The sequence below is a fragment of the Netta rufina genome (assembly GCF_964035555.1).
Source record: "Netta rufina genome assembly, chromosome: 22".
NCBI classification, from domain to species: domain Eukaryota; kingdom Metazoa; phylum Chordata; class Aves; order Anseriformes; family Anatidae; genus Netta; species Netta rufina.
In genome coordinates this window covers 9,152,637-9,180,464 of record NC_140146.1, presented here as the reverse complement: position 1 = coordinate 9,180,464, position 27,828 = coordinate 9,152,637, and the positions used below count along the sequence as shown (strand labels likewise).

General features: G+C 40.1%; 2 protein-coding genes across 2 annotated transcripts in view; one reads left to right on the top strand and one right to left on the bottom strand.

Moving 5' to 3' along the window:
* CFAP74 (cilia and flagella associated protein 74) overlaps positions 1–4,660 on the bottom strand; it is a gene marked incomplete at both ends in the record, with an annotated part of 41,003 nt that extends 36,343 nt beyond the window's left edge. The window contains 4 exons of the mRNA XM_084300247.1: positions 1,347–1,445; positions 2,095–2,232; positions 3,515–3,608; positions 4,570–4,660. Of these exons, the coding sequence (XP_084156373.1) occupies positions 1,347–1,445; positions 2,095–2,232; positions 3,515–3,608; positions 4,570–4,660 (422 nt within the window). The remainder of the gene's footprint in view (positions 1–1,346; positions 1,446–2,094; positions 2,233–3,514; positions 3,609–4,569) is intronic.
* Positions 4,661–11,326: 6,666 nt separating this feature from the next.
* Positions 11,327–26,243, top strand: GABRD (gamma-aminobutyric acid type A receptor subunit delta; the record flags this gene model as incomplete). The annotated part of the gene is made up of 9 exons (XM_084300402.1): positions 11,327–11,394; positions 19,417–19,529; positions 20,088–20,155; positions 20,394–20,614; positions 21,336–21,418; positions 23,158–23,295; positions 24,215–24,370; positions 24,964–25,175; positions 25,944–26,243. 9 exons carry the CDS (start codon positions 11,327–11,329, stop codon positions 26,241–26,243), a joined length of 1,359 nt encoding a protein of 452 aa, XP_084156528.1.
* Between the last annotated feature and the right edge of the window lie 1,585 nt (positions 26,244–27,828).

Genomic DNA, 27,828 nt, shown 5'->3' with positions numbered 1-27,828 from the left:
AAATAAAAACTGGAAATGGATCTTCCACCTGTAGTTACTACTCTAACTTCACACTTTTGTACTAGGTGTCAGTAATGCTAATGGCAGCTAGTATTTTTCATTAGCATTAAAAGAGGATGCATTTGAGCTTCAGAAGCCAGAAACTTACAAGGTCTTCTTTCTTCACTATTAATTTGGTAAATATAATAGAATGCAAAAAGTGGTATTTTCCTGCATATCTAGTCCTCACAATTTGACCTGTCATAAGTATAGAAACCTCATACAATACTTTTCAGTCTTTCTTGTTGGTCTTCCTTATTAAGAGTGTCTGAGAGACCCTGAACGGGGAGTACTAGCACCCACCACAGAAGTCTCATTAGCACTCAACTCATTATTTTTGTTCCATTCCATTTTGGCAATTAACCTACCTTTATTTATTCTGTCATTCATTGATACACTAACTTTAAGAATAACACAGGTCAGAAAATGCAGCTGCAAAGTTTGTTCACAATACACTGGCTCCCGGTACACAAGCCACCCACTTCTTTCTATTTAAACCAAATGTGAGGAGTACAGTAAATTGCCTCCTACTTCCTAGCAAAAGTGTTTTAGAACAACTCCTGCATGCAGAACCACTCCTGAAAGGCATTCGTGCATTTCACAACATAAAACAATTTTTAAAATAGCATACATATAAACCATGGTTGGAATAGCTATCAGAAGGAAAACCATGACCTCTCAAAGTGACATAGCACACTGGTATTGGTTGACTATACTGAACAGAATTGATTGAGAGACTGATAAACGTAACTGAGATTAATGAATGAGGCTGATCTAATAACCAGTTGTTGCTAGATTCCACTTCAAAACACATACCTCTTCCCTATCCATTTGTAAATCCCCACCTCTTATGGCACTCTGATTTAACTAACCAAATATTACCTCTAGAGCTGAAAGCAAAGAGACTGATGATTCCCAACTAATGCACCACTATTTATTTCAGAAGGAGGAGCTATTGCTGAAAACACCAACTCACCTGGAAGGTGACTGCAGTATTAGCATTCACCAAGCTGGGAGTGAACGCACTGCTCTGCTGGCTGGCTGAACACACACACAACAGAGCTTGTATCACAACAGCCTTCCAAGCTATTGCCATTCTCAGCACAAGATGCAACACTTTGGGGGTTTGTCACTGACCAATCAATATCTCAATTGTACATGCTTAAATATTCTATCAGGTTTTCAACAACATGACACGGTGAAAAAAGGAAACTAGCTCATCAATTACACACCGATAAAGACAGCGGATGTCTTTATTTTGGATTTTATATGGATGTCTTTGGCATCCAGAAATATTCTCTACCTACACATTGCCAGCCTCCTTCTCTTTTTGTATTTCAACGTCTATGTACTCCAGCTGCTTTCCTAGCATTTTGATCCGCAGCTGGCAGGTAGTCAGCTCGTCTCTGAAACAAATAAACAGATTGTTTACATTTTCCAAGTTCTCTGCTCTGTCCCATTAAACTCTTTGAAGGTCAAGAATCACAGCTGGGATTCCTTCAAGCCCCCCAACTCCCCACTACCATCCCACGTTTACATCTTATGAGGTTCTTTAGAAGCCCCTGTTAATTTCAATTATTTTCTCTAAAAATCCAGAAGAGTAACAAGAGTTTAGTCTAACTTCATCTATATTACCAAAAAAGACAACAGCATAAACAGCACTTTTACACTAGCCTTCTTCAGATACATTTGCTGCCAATGAAAGTTTTTTGACCTTTACACCGCAAAACACTCATAGCAGGTGCTTATTTTAAAGTAGGTGAGTAACTTCACCAATTCCAATGTAACATTACCATCACAGTTAAGAAAATGTTTACAATGATTTTTCCATTTATTGTTTCTGACTGTTGAACCCACAGAATTGTGCAAACATAGCAGAGGAATTAACATGTAATTCTTCCAGATCAAACCCCTCTTCTTTAATATCAATATTAATGTTTTATTTTTTTGAAAAGTGTAAATTATTATTACTATAACCATATGCAAAACAGGTAAAGTAACCCAGCATTTGATGGCACATTTATGCTGATGCCTTATGTTTGCTTCAACACTAACCTGATTTTTGTGACCACAAGTTCCTTTTCTTTGGCTACATTGTTGAGCTGTTTTAGGTTCCTGTATAAGGCTACTATGGAAATTCTATCTGCATACTTCATAGCCCCAATATCATTAACGTCACTCCAACAGTGTTCTCTTTGAATTGAAAGACATGATGAATAATGAAAACATGACAAGTTTAAAAGGTATGCAAAGTTTGTGCATCATCCATTTATGCATTCATGGGTTCTTTATTTCAGTTTTACTCATTCTAGCAAACTGATACAAATATAATTAATATAATAAGAAAAAAAATGAAGGTAATCAGTACAAAAAGCTTGAGTACATGCACTTAAGCCAAGATTTTCCAGACTTAAGTATCTAATGTTGAATGTTTACTCGCACATTTAATGCATTAATTGCACGTCTTTGTTTTTAAATGCCTGTAGTTCCTCTTGATTATACCTAAGGTTTTCAAATTCCAGTTTTCCTGAACGGTAGTTTTAAACTTTAAAGGGAACATTCTAAATTAGTTCAGAACATCGTACAGAATGCTTCAGTCTGCAAGTGAGGTAATCTTACCATTTTGGTCTACTTAAACATCCAGAAAGAAAAGGGCTGAAGGTAGTGGGTTTTTGTTGTTGTTTATTTGTTTTGTTGATGTTTGTTTATTTTTAAAAATCATGGCATATTTTGACTTCCTCTGTTGAGTACAGCAACACTGTCAACATGTACTGGCAGTAGGCATATGTGCTATGCAACTTCCCACATACATATATTAATAAACATTATTTCAGTTTTTCATCATGCTCTGTAACCCTGTGCCAGGTCACTCCAGGGCAGAGATCAAGAGTCTTGTCAAAGTAGGCCAAACTGTGCTTTGATCTTTCTTTGTCAAGAAAGCAGCAGCTACTTAAGGCCACATTCAAATCACTGAATTATTTTTCATACGTGACCTTTGTTACATGTAAATTTATTTCACCAGGAATAAAACTGCTCTATCACTTTCTTTAAAACCAACCTATCATCTCACCAGTTCTATGCTAATCCACTTTACACAGTGGTGCAAAACTCCGTATGTATTCAGAAACTTACAATCCAACACTGATATTCTTCATAAGACAAAATCCTCTTTTTCTAACAACTCCTAATGTTCTATAGGGATACGAACATAGCATATTATTACAGAGAACTGGCTGGGTTTTACAAGCGTAAATTGCTTGGTATAAAACCACCCAGGCTAATAACTGCTCCTTTAAGGGCAGATGATTAAGCCACATGAACGTAGTGCAACCACTGTGTTAGATAAATGCATATTGCCTATGACTAATTTGACAAAAAAATACAGCTGAATTAACCAAACCTTCTCTGGAAAAGGTAAATTACCACTATAAAGAAGCTGTTGTTAGAGATGCTAACAAAACAATGAATTATTTACATGCTAGATTCAGACTTGTCTTCAGCTCCTTCAGAAGTGACCTTGTTCCACATCTTACCACCATCAGCCAACTCTTCTTCAAGCTGGTATTCTACTAGAAAACAAAACAACAGTTTAATAAAGAGACTTTGAGCTTCAAAATGCAAAGCTCTCGTCTATTTGCTGCCAAGTCAAAATATGTAGAGGTCCAGGGATGATGTATTATAGCATTACTGTAGTATATGTCAAAAAAAAAAAAAAAAGAAAACACAAAACAACCACACAGGACTGCTACTGTACACCTCGAAACCAAAGCAAGAGAATGCCAAGTCTACTATGTTTATCTTACATTAACACCCTGCTCCACGTCTCATTATTCTGATCTGCATTGAAGATAGAAGTATTTATTAAGCTTTATTTAATAAGTATTATTTATATACTGTTAAATATTTATGTAGTCAAGAAAAGGACAGGGGAAAAAAAGAACAGCCTAAGAACACTTTCTTAACATAAAAATCTGTATCCAGCTCTATACCACACATGATAACCCATAAAATGGTAGATACTTTGCTTGATATAACATCCATAAACATACTTTTGGACACAATTAGAGAAATCAGTTGCCTATTGACAGGCAGCTGTTGTCAGCTTAGATATCTGAATCCACCCGGCCACTTCACAGAGTTGGATCAGGATCAGTGGGAGACCTATGCCACCACTATGCTAGATGTCTAGAGCACCCCAAGTGGCTCTAGATCCTAATATATTCGTGGCTGAATCAAACCCATATAAATACTGATTTTCACCATCAATTACTCTGAACAAAAAATGCCTTTCAGAGTTAAGGTGAAAATTTAATACTACAGAAAAAAAAAAAAAAAAAAAAAAAAAAGGTTAGATTTGAACTAGTTACACCTGATGCAGTGTAATACTAGAAGAAAAAAAAAAAAAGACTACTGGAACAATTGCGTTTATTTAGAATATCGTGTCACTCCTAGAACTGAGGCTTTTTGTATATTATCAATATGATTACTCATTTTCACCTCTCCAGCATTCTTTCACATCAGAGCACTGACCAGCCTGGTCTTCTTCCTCTTCCAGAAATGGTAAAGGAGTTTTTTGGTCCTCTTCATTATTATCACTGAACTTGCTATCTTCAATATTCATGGTTCTTTAAAAAACAGGCTAACAAAGACAAGAGTCCATATTTACATACACAAATATCTCCAAGAACTCACAATAGTGATGACTATGTTTCCAGATGAATTAATAGCATTTAGTAAGTACTTAATTCACACAAAATAACTGGAAACCATCACACGGCTTTCTACTAAACACACATTTTGGGTATTAACTTCAACAAATCACTTATAGAGCACACTGCCAAAGCATTTATATATATCTATATAACAAGCAGTTGAGTAATAAAACACACCTTCCAAACACACTTTCTCCACTTAGGCAACCAGTTGACCTAAAATTCATAAGGAATGGCTCAAAAAAACAGCTATCCTGAGCGTCCTTGAACACTTTCTTGGTCCCGGGTCCTCGCCTCCCCTCACAGCCCCGCCACATCCACTCAGGGCGTCCCCTCAGAGCCGCCGCTCTGCGCGCCCGTTGGATGCGTTGCCCCGGCAACGGAGCAAACCACAGCGGGGGCGCGTCGCGGGGGCGTCCCCGTGAAGCCCCCCCTGCAGCCGCTGGAGCCGTCCGGCGGTGCTCGCCCCGTGACCCCCCCCAAACCCGCGGAGTGGTGCGTGCCTGGGCGGGTGGTGGCAGCTGGGAGGGACGGCGCCTGAGGGAGTTGGGTCCTGGAAGGCGGCGGGTCCTCGGAGTCCGAGTTTTCGGTCTTTTCGGGAATAAGCGTGTCCTAGTCGGACAATAGGGTTTCACCGTTAGTTCTAATTAAAGGTTATTACAGCAAAAATCACGCGTAGTGATCGTTCAGCCCATCATAATCTCCCACTCTCAACGCTTCCCCTCGCTTCAGCAGAAACTGCCGACCTGGAGGACACTTGCAACACCTCAATAACCGTTACACGAATGCACAAAAACACACAGTGGAAAAGTGTTTAGATGATATTTGAGTAATTTGCATAGTAAAGCTAAATGCCGCTATTCATAAAATGTGCCCCAGTTGGAATACTCCCTCAGAGGAACCATCTGAACCTGCGTTCTTGCTACCAGGCACTCAGTTGCCAGATTTTAGTTTTCGAGTGTTAACTAGTTAACTTTCCTTCCTATTCTATTCCACATATTATCTGGACAAAGTCAAAGAATTATGCCATTAAATTCACAGAAAAGCAGAATCTTGTCCCATTACTCTTGGCACTAGGCATGCTATGGAAGTGCAGCTGATCAAAGTTTCAGAGTGATTAAATTATTGAAACACTGGGACATCGTTCCTTGAGCAATGCTCTATGTTGGAATAAACACTGCTGTGTACATGAGGCATTCCCAAATTTACTTAGGGTATATTGAAAATGTTACTCCATTGTAGGCAATATTTATTTGTTTTCCTATACTTGCTAAGAGAAGGTCATTTTTTTTTATATTAAACATGAAAGCACATGCTGCTAATCTTAAGTATTTAATTTACATATTTAACATGTACAGTACATATCACAGCCACCAATTCCTTTCCTACAATTGTGCTATAGGTCCTCATTCTTTAGCAATGTGTGGACATTCTTACCTCTTTACACAAAATACAATGAACTGCTGATTTTATGGCATCTATTCCTATTACATGAAACAAGTTACCTCCAGAAATTTGCAGGATTAAAGCTACAAGATATAGGCTAAAAATATTCAGTGATTAACTGTATAGATGTCTCTGCAGATCTAGAATAGATTCTGTTGTTAACTCTAAGCCCACCTGTTCTCACACTCTCATAATTAGTATGTGAAAGATTATTATTAAGTTTTACAACAGCCCCCTTCCCATCAGCACCGGTCATTTCAGGGCACGCTACCCGTTATATCTGACTGCACCATCTCCTAGCCACGCTGCCAGTTGTGATTTTATGTCGGGTGAATAATTGTCACCAGGGCAAGGTAGTCTAGATTTTCCTCTCACACATAGATGCGAGAAGAGAGGAGATATCTGCACTTCCTCTGAAGGTGCTAAATGATGCCTCCCCAGACAAGCTCGTATCTCCCAAATCACAGTTTATCAACTTGAAATCAGTGAATCTGTTCCAGCTTTCAGCTCCTGGAGATTTACAAAAAAAGGCATCAGTGATGCTGCTGTTCTAGATCCTGTAGGCACTGACCACCAGTGATACACCTCTGAGAATTTGGGTACAAAAGTGAGCACGTATAAATGAAGATCCTGCTGTTCTCTCCCTGTGAAATTAAATTTAGAGGCATTTCAGTGAAGTTACTTTAGTAGCAACTCATGATCAATTTGAAATGGTAGAACTGGACAGTTCGGTTTGCTATATGGCTACATACTGTGCTTCTTCAGGCAGTTGGTATTTCTTTTCTGAACGTTTCCAAGGTGACAGCAGCTCATATATGGAGATTTCTAGCATTTAGGCATGAAGACATGCCAATAATGGCATCTTAATTTTTGCAGTGTGGCTCTCATCAGATTACATAAACCAATTTCTCTGCCCATATTCTATGATACAGATCAACATTTGAGTGTAAACAATGCCAAAACATTGACAAGCACCTTACCAATGAGTCATTGCTACAAATGTTACGAGGAAGACTGAGTGGGGCACAGCTGTCAGTGCACCCCACAGCAGGACAGCCAGATGCCACCGGATGAGAGCGCAGCACTGCGAGCAGCACAGCTGCAGTGAGGGAACCATCTCCAGTCCTGGAGCTAACCCTGGCTTGGGGGAGAGTGGGGAATGTTGTCCCAGGTCTTCTGCACAGAGGAGAGAAGAGGAGGGCCAAGTGGCCACACTGCACTTCATGAGTGTTAAAAAAAAAAAAAACAGATTTGGGAAGGAACTGGATGTTCTGCAGAACATTTGGAAGCAGTTAAAAACTCCGTTTCTGATCCTGGGCTTTAGGTGAAAGGAACGATAATATTGTGGTTATACTTATATTTAAATACAGACACAGTTGTGCTGGGGCCATGGGACATTGATACAGCACCAAGAATCATTTTTGTACAACCTCTGAAATAAGCTAAATATTTCCACCATATGATTGCTACCGTTATTTCCAAATCTCATTTATAAAAATAGGCATATGTGTGTAATTTATATATCTAGAGACATTTGGCGACGTTGCCACAACAGTCTTTCACGAGCTGTTTATGTGGAATCGTGGGAGAATGAAACTAATTATCCATGTGGTACATTTTTTTGCCTCTAAAAATTATATATGGCAATATGACATCTTTACTTTGCTGGCTGCAAAACCACCTGTCCCTTTTAGAAAATGATCTATTAAGAATATCAGGTAATGCAGTGCAACTGTAAAATTAATTTAAATAATGTTCTTTTGATATGCTCCCGAAATTGTGAGGTAATAAAGGACTATGAAAACTTGTTATTTAGCACTGAGCATATTTCTTCTGAATCCCACCAAATTATGCTCTCCAATAAATTACTTTACAGCAGCAGTTACAAAAGAATTGAGCACTATAGTCAGGAAGGAGTCGCACACATTACATGTTCAGGAACAAAAAAAAAACAAACTTGACAGCTTTTGAAACATGGGCTTCTAATTTCAATTATAGCAAAATATTATTTCAAAGTTGTGATCTTTGCTTACTACTTGAGAAAATGTAAATACTGTAAAAATGTTTATTATTAACATAGCAAAAATAACATTTAATAAATAATAGTGGCTTAAATTATATTTACTTGCAAAATTGTGCAGACATGGGAGGAGCCCACCAACTTTTCATAGACTGACATGGTCCGATGGGATAGAAACACTGACTTGGGTATCATGTTGGTCACTGCCACACTGCTTGGCCAGCTCTGCTGGTTCTCCATGAGTACAACAGCAAATGTGGAAGGCAGCTCCAAACTGTCAGATTCTGAAGTGAAAACCTGGCTTTGTTGGACCACCATGCAGTCCTATTATCTGTCTGAACTCCATATGCAAGGTCAGACCACACAAATACTTTAATAAAAGTTAGTGCCTGCAGCCATATGGATGGAGGAGAGTTAGCAATTTAGCAGAATGACACAAAAGCTTAAGAAAAATGTGCTATCGTGGGCCATCTTTTTAAGACTGTTGGACAGTTACAAGCCAGTAGCTAAAGGAAAGCTTCAATTATGTTCAAGAGGATTAGATGAGAAAGATTTGGGGAGCTTATTTATTTTGTTTTTGTTTTGATGTTTTAATAGCAATTTTAATTGTTTTTTAATCTCTCAAGCAATTTTAATCTGTCATTGACTGTAAAGAGTTTGGGATATTCTGCTAGAATTGTAGGAAATTAAATATATTGTTGATCATTATTATTTTATCCCCTCTCTTCCCTTTGGCGAAGAGGAATTACTTATTTTGAGTGGGTTGTATATATATATATATACATATATATATGAAAATCGCATATTTTGCTTAAGTATGTATTTGTAGGCAAAATCAATTAAACCCAAGGCTGAGTGACCTAGCATTTGTCCTTCTTCTATATAATACAGATGATATAATTAAGGCCCATTTACATCAAATGTAGTTTACTTATTTGAGAGAAGTTACACATTTATTTTAGGATTTTGTGCGAATGAATCTTAGAACATCTCTTTTTCTGAAATATGGACACAAAGTGGCAGCTAAATCAGTCTTGTGAAAATAACACAGCATCCTGCTAAGCCCAGGCACTATCATGGTGATGCTGGAAGACTCCCCATGTATATTGCTCTCATTCATGCTGTCATTATTAATCCAAATCTGTAGTATAGGACCTTGATCATTCAAGATGATTACAGAAAATGGATAAATATCCGTATGCAATGCCCAGTGATATGAATGGGATAGTTAATTTTTCCTGGGATAATCAGAACCCTGATAATATACCTTGATTATCATAAGTTATTACACTCCTGAACACAAACACATTCCTATCACAATTCCATTGAAGATTTTGTGGGCAGTTACTTACCAGTTTTGGCTACGGAGCTGCTGAAAAAGGAGCAAAATGGTAGGTGAAGAAGTAAGAAAAAGACCTTGCTTAATTATTTCAGAGAAAATATGTACATGATATTCTTCTTTTTTTTCCCCCAATATCAGAACCACTGACATCAGAGAACTTTTTAATGGAAGCAAAGTCAACCAGTAAGGAAAGTGTATTTGGTGTGGAAATATGATTATTTTGGTAATGATCAGTTTAGAGAATCCCCATTGTATTTTCACTTGTTTCCATGGTCAAATTCTTAGCAAGGTCCATCCCCTTAGAGCATATGCTGCCATGGTCTTAAATACACATATTCACACGCTTGGCTACATACCATACATATACCAACGCTCATTCTAAATGTTCAAATTGCCTTCACTTATTTTTTTGCTATTTTAACAATTGTATCCTAAAGGTATAGAAATCTGTGTTCATATTTTACTAGTGAACGAGATGGCAGCTGAAAAGCAGTACCAAGGAATTCTCAGAGTAGGTACAAGCTCATTGGAAAGCCATCCTTGAGTTGGAAAAATGTCAACTGGAAATATCCTGAAAGGCGTAAATCTGCTCTATTATAGAGGCAAAATCATTCTGTTCTCTGTATCATCCTGTAAATTCCATTAAAGATCTTGTGGTTTCCCTCCTCCACCACCACCAGTTTTCATCTAACAACCCAATGACTAAATTCAGGTCTTTTCCTCCTTAGCACGCACTAGGTGCAGGCACGACCACTGGAATGTGCAGAGAAAGGAAGAGATCAGAAAGAAAATGAAAGCCCACTTCAGTCTTAGACATTTATGACGTATACTTCTGTATGTGTGTATGTACTTTTGTTCATGTATTGACTACATCTGCACACAGCCTGTGTTCAGATCTGTACATTTAATCTCCTTCATTCAATCTGTACATTTATTCTCCTGAATGCACTCTCTTACTCCCCTCATCCATCAGCCCTTTGTTGCCATTTAAAATATTGGTACTAATTAGTAAGGATCAAATCGAGCACAGGAAAAGATAAAGGACTTTACCCCAGGCATATCCTTTAAGTATCTGCACATCCACTTTTCCTTTACAATTTCTTTAAAATGTCTCCTCCGCGGCGCTCCCTTCGTGGGCTGCTTCTAAAATTGCCGTTGTGGATTGAGCGGCAGCAAAAGGCAGAGGAGGAGGAGGAGGAGGAGAGAAGAGGAAGGCGCGGACACGGAGGAGAAAAGCCAGCCTGCCCCGGCGCCCAACTTCCCTGAGCCCGCTCCCGCTGCCTGCCTCGGGCCCCTCAGCGACGGCAGACGGCCGGGCACAACTTTGCGAGCTCGGAGGAAGCGGGGAGCCCCTCCGAGCCCCCCGGGGGCGGCGTTGGGGCGCGTGTGAGGGGATAAAAGGCGGCGCCAAGCCCCCTGCCCGCCGCCTGAGGTGGCTGCGAGCTGAGGTGGCTGCGAGCTGAGGTGGCTGAGGTGGCGGGGCCGCGCTGCCGCCCTCCCTCCATTTTCCTGCCGCCCGCCCGGCCGCGCAGGACGCCTCAGGGGGGCCACTTCGCCTCGGGACCAGCCCGGGGAGCTCGGGGGCCGTTTTGGGGCAGCAGGCTGCGAGGAGAGCCTCGCTGTCCCCGGCGGGACGGAGCCGGCAGCAACTTAAGGGAGGATGGCAGCGCTGCCCGGGCTGCCGAGCCGCCGGGAGAGCCGCGGGGTGCCGACGGACAGCCGGGGGAGCTGGGTGCCGTGCTCCGCTGCCTAACGACCGGCGCTAAGATGGAATTTCTCACCTGGCTTTTCCCCGCTTTGGTCCTGCTGTGCACCCAGCAGCACAGGTGCATCAGGTAAGGCAGAGCCGCTCCGCGGGCTTAGCGGCGAGGGCTGCCCCGAGGGGGAGCGCGCTCGGCGGGGAGAGGGCACCGCGGGCTCCGGTGCCGTGTCCCCGGCTCCTGCCGGCTGGGGACCCGTGGTCCTCCCGGGTAAGGGACCCCTGCTTCCCCCGCGTGAGGATGCTCCTCTGCCAAGCGGAGGGAACGGAAGGGGTGTTCTCAGCGGGACGCCGCTGGAGGACTTCTCCTGAGGCACCCACCCGAAGCGGGGGGCGATCGCTGGGTGCGGTGGCTCCACGCAGCCCGGAGCAGCCCCGGAGGGTGCCCGCTTGAGCCCGCAGAGCCCAGCAGGAGCAGGGCACTGCCCCAGCAGCCCTGCTTGGGGCTGCCCCAGCGACAAAGCCCAAACCGACATCCCTCTGGCAATACCCCACACTGACATCCCCTTGGTGATGGGCTCGGGATGGCTCCTGGACCTGGGATGAGAGGATGGGCCTGGCAAAGATCTTACAGGAAGTTTGAAGAGCACCAGCCATTTCTTTCTATAATCAATTTCAAAGATAAATGTTTGTGATCCTCAGTCGCATTTATTCAGGAGGTGTTAGCTAGGCAACCAGCTATGTTCTCTATATATTCTGTACAGATCTGGAGGCTGGATGTGGAGAAAGCTTGCCATGATTATGCAATGAAAACAGAAGGGGGAGTAAAAAAGGACTTGCTGCATGGAAAAACATGCCCACATCATCCAGAGCAGAGGTGGCTGTGATGTTAAAGGGGTCTTCCTACTTCTGCTTTATAGACATTGCTAATAACTTCAGAGAAGTAGAAGAGGCAAAGTGATTACTGTAGGAAGACACAACACTGCGGTCGCAGTCTTTGGAATTAATTCGTGAGCTCTTTTTTTCACTGGGAAGAAAAAAGATCTTGCATTAGAGGAAGTGTCAAGTCAACTGCTCTTATCCAGGACTGGCACAATGACTTATCCTGTGACCTTGAATTTGTTAACCAGGGCTAGATCCTGCCACCTTCATGCTCTGAAACAATCTAAAGGCAGAACTCTAAAGGCAGAGAAGAAGATACTGCTTATAACCAAAGGGCATAAATATCTTGCCCCTAATTTCAGTGGTCCTGTTTCTCTAACTGCACTTGGGCTAGCACTCACTATTTTGGTTAAAAAGTAGTGTTGGAGTAAAACATAAATTTAAAAAGAGTGTTATGGAACAATCAGTCTTCTCAGCTTCTGTTTCTAGGCACAGAAACTGCCAGGATATGTGCAACCTGCAATTTTTTAGGTAAATTGTCACTGGATTAATTGCTTAGTTACTTGACTTTCTTCCTCCAGTTGCACAATAGTGACGAGTTGTTTGTTAGAAATATATATACTCATGGCAGAAAGCAAGGAAAGGCAAATTCTATCTTGTGAAATTCAAACTGCCTGGTTCTTAGTAGTTTTTCAAATATGCGAAAGTGTAAGACATGCAGTGCTCAAAGCAAGCTGCACTGGTTAGTACAACACAGCTTTCTGAAGATTCAGGATTTAGCAAGGCTATGGGAGAATATTGTTTAATCCTGTAAAAATTGAGTCAGCTTGCTTGCATGTGTACTTTTGATGAGTTAATTATATGGAATTAAAACAAAACTTTGCCCTTGCATCAGTAAAATTGCTCATACACAGATGACTCTTGACCTATGAAATAATTCCCCTTCTAAGAGCCCAAGAAGCACATCAACTCTTATTTTTTTCTTGGAGTCCTATAAGATGACATTTTTGGTCAGAGGTGCTTTTACAAAGAGCAGTATTAGTAAAATACTGTGGTTTTAGAATAATGTGCAAAACTACCAATAGCTACATTGGTATTGCTCTGATTTTGCTTTCTAAATGTAACGTCATTCATAGTTATGATGACAGAGGCAATCCAAAACCACAAAATTCTCTGACCATGAGTTCTACAGCCTGTATATTGACAGCTGTAAGCAAAAACGTATCAAAAAAGACGAATATTTCAGAGAATTCTGAACTCAGTAGTATGACATAAGATGTTCCAAAGGGAAAGCTACCTATTAAAATAACACTAAGGTCTGGCAGAGGAGAGAAGTGAGGAACACATGCAGCCTGCTTCCTCATGGCATTTTTGAGTACCCTTTGAGGGTGCTTAAAAGAGCTGTACATGATGCAATTTCTCTGTCCTGTGCTGTTTGACTGAAGTGAATGAGCCAAATTCAACCTAAGTCAGCACAGTCTACTTATGCCAATATTGTTTTCACGTAAACAGTTCTATAAAAGTAGTACTTTTTGGTCTGCTTTTGTCAGTGATTAGTGGCAAGAAATTTGGCAGTTATATGATTGAGAGCTCTTTGGGGCAAAGACCATTTTATCAGTTTGATATGCTGTGGGTGTCACAATAACAAAAATGTCAGAAGAATGATTCTCTAATTAAAAACAGGTGTATCATTTCTATTTAAGACTGTACTATATTAAATGGCTTTTATACATTCGCATAAAATTGTCCTGTACTGTGTCTCCCTCAGTCTTTTACTTCTAGTCATGGAAATGGAGGAGCTTTAACACGTGAATATATGCAAAGAGTGGTCTATTTTCTGTAGCTTAAAACTCACCGAATTTTAGTGCTTTGATGGGGCTTTAATGTTCAAAAGGTTGCCGTGAATTTAGCCTAATGCTTTTTCAATTACATTTCAAAATACAGAGCATATTTACAGTGAGCTTCACTTAAGAGTCTGGAATGGCAGATGGGAAGGATACACACGCTACCCTGGATAATCCTGGAGCTTGACAGAGGCCAGATTGTTCACTGACCTTGCTGGATATTCCTTGTGTTTTTCTCAAGAAAAGGTTTTCTTGAGTGGCAGTGACATCTGGGACTTTTGCCCCCAAAAAGAGATTATCTCAAAGGAGAGGAATCGTACTCCATCCCAGTCCTTAGCATCAGTCGAACTGGCATTTCCATCTTCCAGGTTAAAAGATTCATACAGCATCTATGTCACCTCCCCAAACAGAATCAGCCAAGCTAGCAGATTTAAAGAAGCAACAGAGATGCAAAAAGTCGCTTTCCACATCATACTGCAGTATAAATTTGTCAAAAGGTTAGCACACTCTCCCTACAAGTGTGACCTAAAATCGGTATCTCATTGGCCACTAACTCAGAGATGCTGTTGAGCTGTTGGCACTGCTGCTAGAGCTTTTGGCACTGCTGTGCAAAAATAATATTGCTAATGTTGTATCTTACTCAGCTGCTGTAGTGCACACAGAATATATAGGTTGCCTCTTTCATTGGTTTAATTTAAAGACTTAGCAGATTTTTTCCAGTAATGTTGATAAATATCCAGCAACCATTTTCAAGCAGTGTTCTTGAAGACAGTGAAGACAGGCTAACATCTCACTTGCATGACAAGCCTCTTTGAGATGTGCTGTCCGAGTTGATCAATGCTTCTCCTCCAGAGCATTCCAGATGAGCAGAATGCCTTGGTGCCACAGCAGCTGGGAGAAAGGTGTCAGCTTGAATAGAAATGATTCTAGGATATACCTACTTTTGATTCTAGAACTGACAATACTGAGCTCTAAAGGAGATGGATTTCATTGCTCTGTCATTCACTATCCATTGCTTAGAGTTGCTTTCCTAACCTGTGTCAAGGACAGTTCTGTTAGGCAAAGAAGAACTTTACAGCCTTCCCAGGATTATCAGTGGCGGCTTCCTCTTTACTTTGTCTACTATGCAAGAAAATTATTTTTTTTTCAGAGTTTGAACAGCAGAAATTAGTTTTCTACTGTTAACAACCAGCTCTGTTAAAGTTCTCAAAATGCTGAAACTCCACATGTGGATGGATGAAAATACATTCTCTGAAATATCTGCTTGAAATGAGATGGGTGCAGAGTGAGAATGTAGATAAAAAAACATCCTTCTCAGCTTCAGATTTGGGAATGATTTCCAGAGAGATATTAGTGAACAGCATATGCTGTGGTTAGGTCACCTAGGCACCCCGCTCTGGCCTGGTGCAAAGTAAAGGTAAGCTTTTGATGAGCTGTTACGCCCCTTGAACTTAACAAATCAATAGCTTAATTTTAGAAATTCCTTTTCTTACTAAAACAAGCTCTAGAGCAGCCTACATCAGGAAGCAAACTTGCTAATTCCACTAATAGTTTCCTTTCTTTTAATTTTTACTGCTTACATTACAAAAAGTTAATCCCTTCCAATGAGTATTTTATATGCTGGTCTTGCTTTTTCAGGTAAAACACATGAACAGTATTTTAGGCCATTATAATCCCTACTGCTTATCAAGGATTAATGACATTCTTCCACCATCCTTCATGTAACTTTAAAGCACTGGGTGTGATGTACAGAGCGTTAGCTCAGTGGAGTTACCCCAGACTGGTCTGTAAAGTGCCGTGAAGCTGAAGGCCTGCTTTCCAAGTCACCCTTTCTGATCAGATTAAAAAAACAAAAAACAAAAACCAAAAACAGATTATATGTAGAATATTTTTGAATTTGGTCTTTTTCTTCCCCTTCAATATTCTTGAGGGAAAAAAAGAGGGGAATGGGAAATTTCTACGATGCTAGAGGACCCGGGATAACTTTAGACATGAGGAGCGCACTTCAGGCTGACACAAGCAGGACTTGGACGCATTTCCACCAGTCTGAATCACACACCCAAGCATACAGCCCCGGATCCATCCCTCCTGTGTCTGTTGCTGTGCTCTAGTCCCGTATTCATCTTCCTGGAAAAGCCTAATGTTAGCAAAAGCTTTTGTTAACTCACTGATAGCTGTCTGTAAATGCAACTGTAGGTGATTGTGGTTCCCAGCTTCTCTTTGAGTATTTAGAAGCTATTCAGCCAACACCATGCCAGTGTGTGAGAACAGCAGTAACTGAGGAATTTTGCTGCCCATTTGTAGAAATTTAAAAATGAACCAGCAGTATAAACATAAACAATGTTTAATCTACCCATAAAATTATTTCAGCTGTAATACTTTTAACAACCCCCACTGGTATTAAGTGCATATAGCACTATTAACTTCAGTAGATTTGTTACACTGATGATCTGACCCTAAGGCTTTATTAATAATAGAAACAAGATTCTTTTAATTGTGTCATGGATATTTAAGTAAAACTCCCTCTAGATTGTAATCTGCTTAAAACACATGGCAAGCTCTAGCCCACAGTTTTTAACCCAGCTCTGTCATCTGAACTCGCTTTCAGCTCTGTGGCTCTCCATAATGCCATTACAATAGACTACTGGCACAGGATAATTGCTGCACACTGTAAATGCACTTTCAAACAAAAAAAGATGAGGTTTGAGGCAGTTCTTATGGCATTATTTCTCTTACAGCAAGTGACTGATTGTAAATCGTTTATCTGGGAATGATTTCTTGATGCACGCATGTAGAGATACCTAATGTGGAAGGGGAGAAGCAGATTTTTTTTCTATTATTTTTGTCAGCTTGATTACTCATGGCATTCTAATTTTACAACTTGTATCTAGCACTGCCACTGTGTATGGAGGAAGCATAAGTTACATTCTGCCACCCTCACAGCTCACCGTACTGCAGCCACCTTTTGACTTAAGTGTCGTTTTAAAAACACTCTGAGGAACTTGGCTGCAGTTTTAGAAAGATACATCAAAAAGCACCATCTTCAACTGAAAAGACAAATAGATTTTTGGCAGATAGATAGTGTATATTCATTCAGGTGTATCTGCCTATAAAAGAGGTTTATATATTTTACTGATTAGTAATACCACTAAATCTATGGCTGAGACTTACATCTTATAAATGAGTACATTTCTAAACAAAATACTTTAAAGATGGTCTCATTCTCTAATTTGCCAAGGTCTTAATTTAAATAATTCTTTGTTTTCTGCATTAACTGACAGCCTTAGTATTTCCAGAAATAGGATGGTGGATGTAAAAGGAAATAAATTAAAGGATTTCTGAACTGCAGCGGTTGAGGGTCTTGCAGAAGAAAGCCATACCTTAGCCCTTGTCACGGATTATGAAACAGTGATTTTCTTTAAGTTACAACTGACATGTGGAAGATCAGAGCATAGGAAATGGCAGTCTGATAGACGTGTTTGATACAGTTGGTGGGATGCAATGAAGAAGGAAAATTCTTTATCGACACCTATTATAAATCTTCAAAGCTTTTCTTTAAATCAATTATGTTATTCCAATGTATATAGTTGAGAATATGGCTGAGTCTCCCAAGATCCGTACTCAGAAGAGACAAGGGGAAGTGAGAAATGTCTGGGACTGTCATTTTAGGTGAACAAACAGCAATCTGCTTATGGCAAGGCAGCGTTACAAATGTGTTTAATATATATCCCCAATTTCAACATCTTGCAGTGAGCTAACGAAGTTTCACTCATGAGCCATGTCCCTATATTTAAAGTCACTTAGGCATTAACAACTTTGTTAACGCAAATTTTAAGTGTCTCAGCTGCTCAGGACTTACATTTATACATTGTTATCCCACAACTCCTCCCTTTTATAATTGATTCCATACACATGGGGCAAGAATTTCATCACCAGGGTGATCAAAGACTTTTCTTTCAGTTCCCTGTGAGAAGAGTTGGTTATTGTAGGATACTCTGTTACCGTGCTAGCAGTGACTGCAGGGGCTAAGCTGAATGCCCGGACTGGCATATTTTGGAGAGAAAAAACACGTGCTTTATGTGGGTCAATGTCACATGAACACTATAAGAAAGTTATGTAAGTACCAAGGCAGAATATATTTATGGTATATTACTCTGCAGTCTTCCGTCAGTGTTTAACAAGCTTCTCTTCTGTTACTAGTGACATATATCTCTCAAATGCCACATTTATTGCTGGCCTCAGTGGAAAAAACTGCTAAAACAGTGCTCAGACAGCTCCGCTGTAGTACTTGCATTCAGATCCGTGCCTCTTTCAAACCACTAGCAATATTCCTCTTTGTAAATAGTTGTGGTAGACATTGTCACAGTCCTTCCCTTATCTATTCCTGTCCTGTCAATCACAGTGCTGGCAAGAGGGATTTATGTGAGCAGGCACGGATCTGCTCCAAAGGAAGTCTGCTAGCTCAGTTTAAACAGTTAATGAAGACAATTTGAGTTTGCCTTTGCTTCTAAGAGATTACGGAATAGCTCCTTCTACCAGGGGGTTGAGGGGCTGGTATGTGCCAGGTGCTGGAAAGGCAACAAAAAAACATGCTAATATCTTCAGTGAGTGTCACTGGGTCAGAAAGAAGTGTATTCCTTGTACCCAAGAGAAGGAGCCTTGTTTCTGGGAGGGGGCCTGTGGCATGTTGCACAGATGTGGCAGCAGCACATCACCTCCCCAGGAAAGCCCACTGACTGCTGGTGGACCACTTGTGTCCCAAGAGTGACTGCAGAAGGACATGTCCATTGCAGCATCCCACATTCCTGACCTGAGGACATAAGGCCAAACACCTGTGCTGCCTGATGCTGGCAAGAGGAGAACAGCAGAAGCTGGGGGCCTCCCAGAATGATGGAACCGTCCCTCTGTGCCCAGAGCTCTGGGGCCCCTGGGGGAAGGTGGAGTGGGACAGAGATGTGTTGGTTTGACAGACAGCTCACTGCTGCAGACTGTGCACATCACATTTGAAGACACACGTCCCTTCTTGTTCTCGACTGTTCCATAGTGGTGCTAGGAGCTGTCACAGCTGCTGTGTCCTGCTACCAGGTAGCTGCATTTCAGCATCCACACATGCATTTCAGGCAGTATGCAAAGTATCCTGCTTTTCCTTATGCTTTCTTTACATTTCTAAAACTTTATTTTTTTTAAGAAAAAAAAAGTATGTGCTTTTATCTCAGAAAGAGGCGGTGTTCTTGCCTGAAATGTTTTGATATAAACAGAAATATCTGAAACGGTCTTCCCATCTATATACAGTATTGTTCCACTCAACTGCCAGTCATGCTTAGCTGATTACACTGTCAGTGATCTCTGGAGTAAAAGAGGTGTTGTCTTCTGTTATTTTTATGTCTGTAAACACAGGCAAGTTTTAAAATATATTTACTCTCTTTACCTAGAGCTATGACTGACATTGGAGATTACATAGGCTCCAACATCGAAATATCCTGGTTACCCAACCTAGATGATTTGATGAAAGGTTATGCACGGAATTTCAGGCCTGGGATTGGAGGTGAGACACTGAGAATTGTCTTTTATTTCTTGCAATTCTTCTACCCTCTAATGTTTATCAGAACTTCATTTTCTACATGATTAAAAATTTGTAGTTATCTTATACTTGGATACTGGAAAAAGTAACAATCAGCAATTTGCCCATTCTGCTGTACAACATAATTAGCAATGCAGTCTTCTCGCTAATATAGTTCTTAGATGCCTGATAACTAAGTTGAAGTCATTTTGGATTGTATCGTGACAGTAATTTCTGCAATTGCTTGAAGTCATTAAGCCAGAGGACGTGGTTTCCAGAAGAGATTCCACAAGTTTCAGTAGTTGTGCTTGTATTTCATTTCCCTTATCACTGAAGGGAGGTGTTCTGTTGAAAACTGAGGATGCAGTCTGCAGAAGATGGGAGTCTCTTGCTTTAATGCGGATTTCATTTGGAAAGTGCAATTTTCCATAGAAAACACTTTGACGAATTCACTCCGTATGAAAGAATTAACAGTCCTTGGTCATCTACATACTTAACTTGCTCTGATGATGTACATCATGCTATTCAAATGTTTTTTCTCAGGTCCTCCTGTTAACGTTGCTCTTGCAATTGAAGTAGCCAGCATCGACCACATCTCAGAGGTGAACATGGTACGTTATGAGTTAAACTCACCAAGTTGTGACCGTAAGTACTGCAATGGCAGAAAGTGAAGGTGGCTAACTAAAGAGAGAGGTAATTGATTGTTTAAATTAAAATGGGCTGAGTATAAAATGTGCACAGGAAACAGCTAGGACATTTCTAAACCAATCCAATGATTTTTGACCACCTCCCAAGGCGTCATTGTGTTTGTTTAGCATTACTTGTTAATTGGGATTTCTCTTTGCGTAGGAATATACCATGACAGTATTTCTGCACCAGAGCTGGCGAGATGAGCGTCTGTCTTACAACCACACCAATGAAACTCTGGGCTTAGACAGCCGGTTTGTGGACAAGCTCTGGCTGCCAGACACTTTCATAGTCAATGCCAAGTCTGCTTGGTTCCATGATGTGACTGTGGAAAACAAACTTATCAGGCTCCAGCCAGATGGGGTCATTTTATACAGCATAAGGTGAGCAAGAGAGGGTGCAAGTGTAATTGGTCATGTATTAACTTTTTGAACAGACTTCAAAGTAATCTTTCATTTTTCCCACAATAATTTCATAAAATAACTACTAATTCAAAGCAAAACCAAGTTGGTTGCTCACTCCTATTGAAAGATCCCTTTGCTTTACAAGGATTACACTGCCCAAAATGTATCCTCAGCAACACTACCAGATTTTCCACTGAGTAACCACTAATTACTTTTCAAAATGAAAAAGAAGCTTCTCATAACTATTTGGGCACCACGTAGGGAGATGCTGAGTGCAAAGATTCTGCTCTCCACTTTCTTGATGTTTTCCATGGGAACCATGAGGCTGATTTAGGTTCAGCTTCTGCATCTTATGAACAGAAAAAGCAGAAGGTCCAGAGCCATCCTTATGATACTGGTTATGATCTTAGAGACAGTGGAAGGGACCAAACTTGGCTCAGAAAAGTCCATTTATCAGCACGCAGACTTGACTCTGACATTAGACAAGTCATTTGACTTTTCAGCTCCTTGTCCCCTCCCAATCTTTGGGTTTCCCACATTCTTAGCAAAGACAATAGCCCTAAGAATTTTGGAAAGAGTGTGTTGTATTAGTATTATTAAGGTTTTCAGTTTTCCATTTAGACTTTGGGTTCTGAGAAAAAAATGAAGTCGACAGCTCTATCTGCACGCAGCTAACTGCTGTTCATTTTGCTTGGGACAGGATTACCTCAACGGTGGCCTGCGACATGGACCTTTCCAAGTACCCAATGGATGAGCAAGAATGCATGTTGGATTTGGAGAGCTGTAAGGGCTGAATACAGTGTTTTGTATAACCTACATGTTGCTTAAAGCTTGCATATATGGTACTTCGCTCGCTGGAGTGATTCTGCTTTAGTCACTGAAATGTAAGGGGTGCTTAGGATTTACAAATAAAGGGTACAAACATGAATGCCTTCATTCTCTGTTGGGCATTAGATTGTGGACGTTTCAATGATGGTTCAGCTCTGTTCCAATTCAAAAGTGTAGGATTTAATCCAGCGAAGATGAACAACCTACAGTCCTGCTGATGACAGATGTCTGGAACTTAGTGCTTGTAAAACCTAGAGGAACTGTGACAGTCTTTTTAGTAGCATTACTGAGGTTTCCACCAAATCCAGTGAGTAGAAGTAAAGAAGCCCACAGGCAAAATTTGGTGTGCTATTTTTCCTTTGTGAGAAAATAGGAAAAAGAAAGAATTCTGTTTTTAATGAATGAGATTGTGACTAACTCTTGCATAGCCATTTAGTTTGCCTAGGCATTCTTGCATGTTACACCAAAATCAGTCAGTATACTGCAGAGATTGGCTTAAATTTATTTATACTCAGAAAGGTGAGTGAAGAATTAATTTATATTTTGTCCAAACTGTATTTTATGTATGATTGGCATTCCCATGAGCATTAATACTTTTGAATGAAGTTCACTGACAGAAGCAGGGGACACTCAATTACTAGCAATGAATTTGGCTTTTTGTGATTTTTATATTAGAAGGAGTCTGCAAGACTGGGAGTCCTCTGGGTCCGGGCTCAGAGGTCCTGGAAGTTCCAGAGATTTGTGAACAGCAATTTCTGACCAGAAGCATGAGCCTTTGATGCAAGTTTTTCTTCTTTTTTAACAAGGACTTTGTTTGCTAGGTGATTAACCACAATACCATTTTATCCTGTCAAAAATAGCAATCTACAGTTTCACTTATGTAATCACCAAATGCAGAGGCAGTAGACAGTGAAGCAGTGATCAATTCTCTCTCCCAGCAAGTTCGGCAGGGAATTTTGATGGTGGTTGAATTTTTTAATTGAATTTGAGGATTTTGATTTCAGTGCAACAAAAGAAGTTGAAATAAAGCCTCTTTAAACCAATGAATGGTTTAGTAGCAAGTTGTGCATTAACAAAAATCACACCTAGCAGAGACTGATTTCCCATGGATTTACATGTTATATAAATCCACTCTTGCATATCCCACCCTTCTCTCATGTCCCTGGTACCCTGCACCTCTCCCTAGCAGTTATTTGCCAGCTGCCACCCATGCCAAACTGCAACAATTATAGGTCAATATACATGGTGATTGTCAACCTAGCTTCTGCATCTCAGAATGGACATGGGTCTGTGTTATAATCTTTTCTCTTACTGGATGCACTAATTTGATTTTTTGTTCTCAACACACCATTTCTTACCAAACTTGCAAGAATCTCGCATCTTGTACACAAAGAAACTTTTTGAGAGAGTTGGAATATTTCTCATGACACTGAAGTGCACTGTGCCATACCACATAGTGTTAGTCAGTGTGAATCAACTTGGATTATTCTCCCTGTAGGAAAGCTACTCTTGATGGGATCCTGGAAACACTGGTTTTGCCAGGATAGTGAATTATGTAGACTGAATCACAGTATGTTTGTATTGGGACCAATGAAAATCAGTGTAGCAAAGGAACTACAAGACTTCCACAATGAGCCTCCCAGGTTCTTAATTTCTTCCCCAAGCTTTGTATTTATTCAGCTTTCTTTTGGCAGATGGCTATTCTTCAGAGGACATTGTCTACCACTGGTCAGAAAACCAAGATGAAATCCATGGGCTGGATAAGCTGCAGCTTGCTCAATTCACAATCACCAATTACCAGTTCACAACAGAAATGATGAACTTCAAATCTGGTAACAGGATCAGTCTTCGATTCAGGGACAGTAGCAGATCTTTTCCTGCATGGGGAAGCCTCCTATATGTATAATAGAAAATCCTTCCTCTTCAGTAACTGATTTAAATAATCTTTCAGGTTCCTGATATTTTTTTTTTAGCTCATACTTGTAAAAAACTCTAACCTTGTACTTTCAGGTAGCCACTGTAGCATATTATGTCCTTTAGCTCTACGTGCTTGATAAAATACTGCATGGAATAGCCAGACAGCACTTGACAAAAAACACTTGAGGTATAGCTCACATTTTCCTGACCTAATTTGCAACTTCGGATAAAGAAAAATTTCCATTAGGCCTGATGTTATGAGGCTTATGACGTACAGTCAGATCATTCTAATTCTATCCAGTAGAAGTCAGTGGTGTGTATGCATATCACTGGCTTTATTGCAATGTTTGTAAAAGATTGGAGTCATTTCTTTCCTGCTGATTTTTCATCCTCTTTCATGTATTCAGATCCTCATTTATGCTGCACATCTCCTCTAAGCTCTTTTTTGAGTTTGAAATTAACTTGGCCTTTTAAAAAATCTAAATTTAGTATCTGGAGGACTTTCTACAGCAGATGATAAGACAGTACACATTTTGAAGCAATACTGTTATTCGAGAAGACTCATGATTTTATTTTCAGATCTGGCATTGATATGACCTGAGACAAATCATTTGACCTATTCTTAGCTAACTGTGCTGATGAGAACCGCACTACCTCGTGCCGGGTTTATGAGGACTAATTGAAAAAGATGCATAGAAGCTTTTTGTGATCCCTAGCCAAAATAATTTTGTTTAAGAATGTCACTCTGCATCATTATAGGAAATGTTATTTTAAATACCAGTTTAACTGCAATTTACACAGACAAAATCTTTCTTTGTCTGCTCTTTTTATCAGCAGGTCAGTTTCCCAGGCTCAGTCTCCACTTCCACCTTCGGCGAAATCGAGGAGTTTACATCATTCAGTCTTATGTTCCTTCTATCTTACTAGTGGCCATGTCATGGGTATCCTTCTGGATCAGCCAGTCAGCGGTGCCTGCCAGAGTGTCATTAGGTAAAGCAGATAGTTTGGGGAATTAACAGGGAAGGTTATGCTGAAATTGTAATTATACAATTATGCTTTCTAATAGAACTCATTTTCTATGAAGGTACATTTATGAATGCTGTGTTAAAATTTGCAGAAGGGAGTGTCCTTTAAAATATTTCTTTCGTGCTTTGATTTCTGTCATGCTATCAGAGCAGCTGCCTCAATAAAGAACATCTAAAGGTGGTTAAAAGCAGTAGTGAGTATAAGGCAGTTGTATGAAATAATTGATTTGAAGGAACTGGAACCGTGACAGAAGTGTTCCTAGAGCTTGTTAATCCGTTTGTCTGAGTAAGGGTTGCAAGTCCAGATCCAAATGTTTTTGAGACAAGTTAAATCTTCTGGCTTTGTTTGTCCAGAACTAGAGCAAAACCAAGGATAAGATGTTCAAAGCTGTGTTAGTCATAGAAATCCACAGTCTTTACAAGCTCTTTAAATCCCGTTTGGAAAATCAGAAACCATACCGTTAAGGGTCTCCTACTGTGAAAAGTATTCCTCAGTTTCAGATGAGTAAATATGCTTAGTCAGGTATACTAAAGGAACTTTCTCACACCTCACTGCAGGTATAACTACTGTTCTTACTATGACTACACTGATGGTCAGTGCCCGGTCTTCACTTCCACGAGCATCTGCCATCAAGGCACTTGATGTTTACTTCTGGATATGCTACGTGTTTGTCTTCGCTGCACTTGTAGAATATGCATTTGCACATTTCAATGCTGACTACATGAAAAAGCAAAAGAACAAGCTCAAGGCAAGAAGGCAGAGTGGAGAGGTCAGTAAGTTAAATACTGTGAAAAGATTTGCAAAAGCAATGGCTCTGCATTACAACTTTTGTCTTCTTTGGAAGATTTCTTACTTAACACTTCTGTCACGTTAATATAACAAGCAGCTAAAAGCAGCTGTTAATTTTCCCATGCAGCATGGTTAGCATTACACTAAATGCAACATATTCTTACATGATTTGTTGCTGTATTTCAGATAGGAAATGGAGAATAAGAGAGAATGAGTAAGAGGAGATGCGAAGTATTTCTTGAGCCAGATTTTTACATCTTATACTTGGAGAATATATTTAGAGCATTTGATATTTGTCCAGTCCTCGGTGTAAGTTAAGGTAACCTAGAGTTACTCCTTTAGGGTTGGGCAATATCAATATGACATTATTATAAAAGATGGGGAAGAAAAGCCTTTTATCAAAACATTATTTCGTAGTTTCTTCTGCTAAGGCTCTTTTAGGTCTTCTACAGCCATTGCAAAAACAAAAAAGTAGGCTTGTAGTCTTATTATTACTTCGTTTTAGGAAACTGTAGCAGATATGACTGATCAGCATTCATTTTCTGTCCCACTTCCACATTCTCTTGGCTTTGACAAGAGCCTGTAAACTGCCTGCTAGCTTTGGCCACACAGTGATATAACTTTCATCTCGAAGACAGTCAATATGCAGTCAGGAGTGCCTCAACGTGCTGTCTCAGCGATGTCTAGCTTGGCCAAAATACCTTTGCCTTATAAATTACTGTTACAGGTTCTCCTCTTTCCTTTGCAGGTAAATGTGAAGAATGCCATCGTTCTGTTTTCCCTTTCCATAGCTGGTGTGCACCAGGAACTGGCCATTTCCAACAGGCACCACCGCATTCCCAGAAGTTTGCCCGGATCATATGGCACAATAGAAATAGAAACTGGAGAGACAAAACTGCGGCCAGAAATGAAACTGGATAGAAAGAGTGGTCTGAAGTCCCTCTTTAAGCCCATTGATGCTGATACCATTGACATATATGCCAGAGCAGTGTTTCCAGCAGCCTTTGCAGCAGTCAATGTTATATACTGGGTTGCCTACACAATGTAAAAAAACTATATGAAGAGCTACAAATTGAACAATACCTACACACTGAAAAGTCCTTGCTGAAACTGTACTGTTCCATCTCTTCTCAAAATATTTTCTGATGAGCTTGAGACACTTCTAGTCAAGAAACTCCTACAATCAATTCCTACTAAAAGCAGCAAGAGGAACAATTTGTTACGGATCTGATTTGATACATTAATAACAGTACTCTGCCAAATAGTCCCAGCTCCTTTTGTTTCCTCACTTGCCATGAGACAGTTTTTAATATGTATATATTTGCAGCAAATGTTTAAATCTTAAATTACCATGATTTTCCTCCACCTGAAGAGTTGATAAGTAATGAAGGTTTAGCTTTTCACACTCAGAGCATTTCCTTTTTCTTAATGGAACAGCTAATTCCTCACTTCCTCACAAGTGATTTTCTGCATCTTGCTTTCTGGGAGATGGTCCAGGTTTAACACTAGTGGTAAAGTTGGAGATTTTAATCATAAAAATCTCATGATCAAAGTAAAAAGGGAATAGAGGTGAGTGGAGGATTCTTCTTGAATTATTATTTGTCTTGGATACAAGTATTGAAAACATTTAAATGCTCTTAGTCACAGCATGAAATAAAATATACTACACGGAATTCTACACAATTGTTGATAATGATTGCATTACATTTCAGATCTACACTAATGAAAGTTTAAACACTTAAGCAAAGTAATGTTTATTACTTTAATATGCCCCAAAGTAGACAAAAGTGGCTTAGAAACGCAAGCTTTCTATGTTGGATTGCGAAAAATTTCAAAGGTGCTTGGTAACAAAAGAACTCAGACTCTGATTTCGGGAAGGACTTGAGAATTTGCTGTTAGTTTCCAGGGACAGTTTGCCATCTGTGCCTCTGAAAATCTCCTTTTTGCATCTGACTAAGGCAGTGACTGAAAGAAGGGAGCATGGGAAGGTGCAAGATTAAACAAGACAAAAGATGTAGATATGAGAAGAGCTGTGCTGGGCTTTGAAGATGGGTATCTTGAATGCAGTGGTTGCTGAGTGGTAGTTGCAATTGCACTGAGGAGGAAACAAGCATTTAATCACAGTGCACTGCACGCATTCCTCCTGCCTTACATATATTTGTGACACATGGTCTGATTTCACATGACCAGAACTGAAAGAGCATTTTAACACAGATTAATAACTTAAAACGAGATTTGTTCAACATCACTGAAGTAAAGAGAATGCTCTGAAAAAAAATTAATGATCCTGAACTGAGCTGTAACAGAAAATATGCTCCCATCATAAGTCAGGCTTAGGTTCACCGTTAGGATCGTTAGTTTCTGCTATAATGGAAAAACTTTCTGCCAACTGTGTGCTGGGAGGCACAAACTGACATCAAGCCATCATTCTTCCACAAAGTTCTTACCAGCCTAGCCCTGGTCTGAGCCACCTGGATTCTGCTCCAAGCTCTTGCCACTGACTTGTTGTATCACACAATTTTCATCTTATCCAGAAAGCTTTAATGAATTAAGGTAATCAGGGTTCTCTTCTCCCCTCAGCTTATCATCCTTCTTTTTTATTTTTTCTGTTCAGGGTGTTGAAATGTTAAATT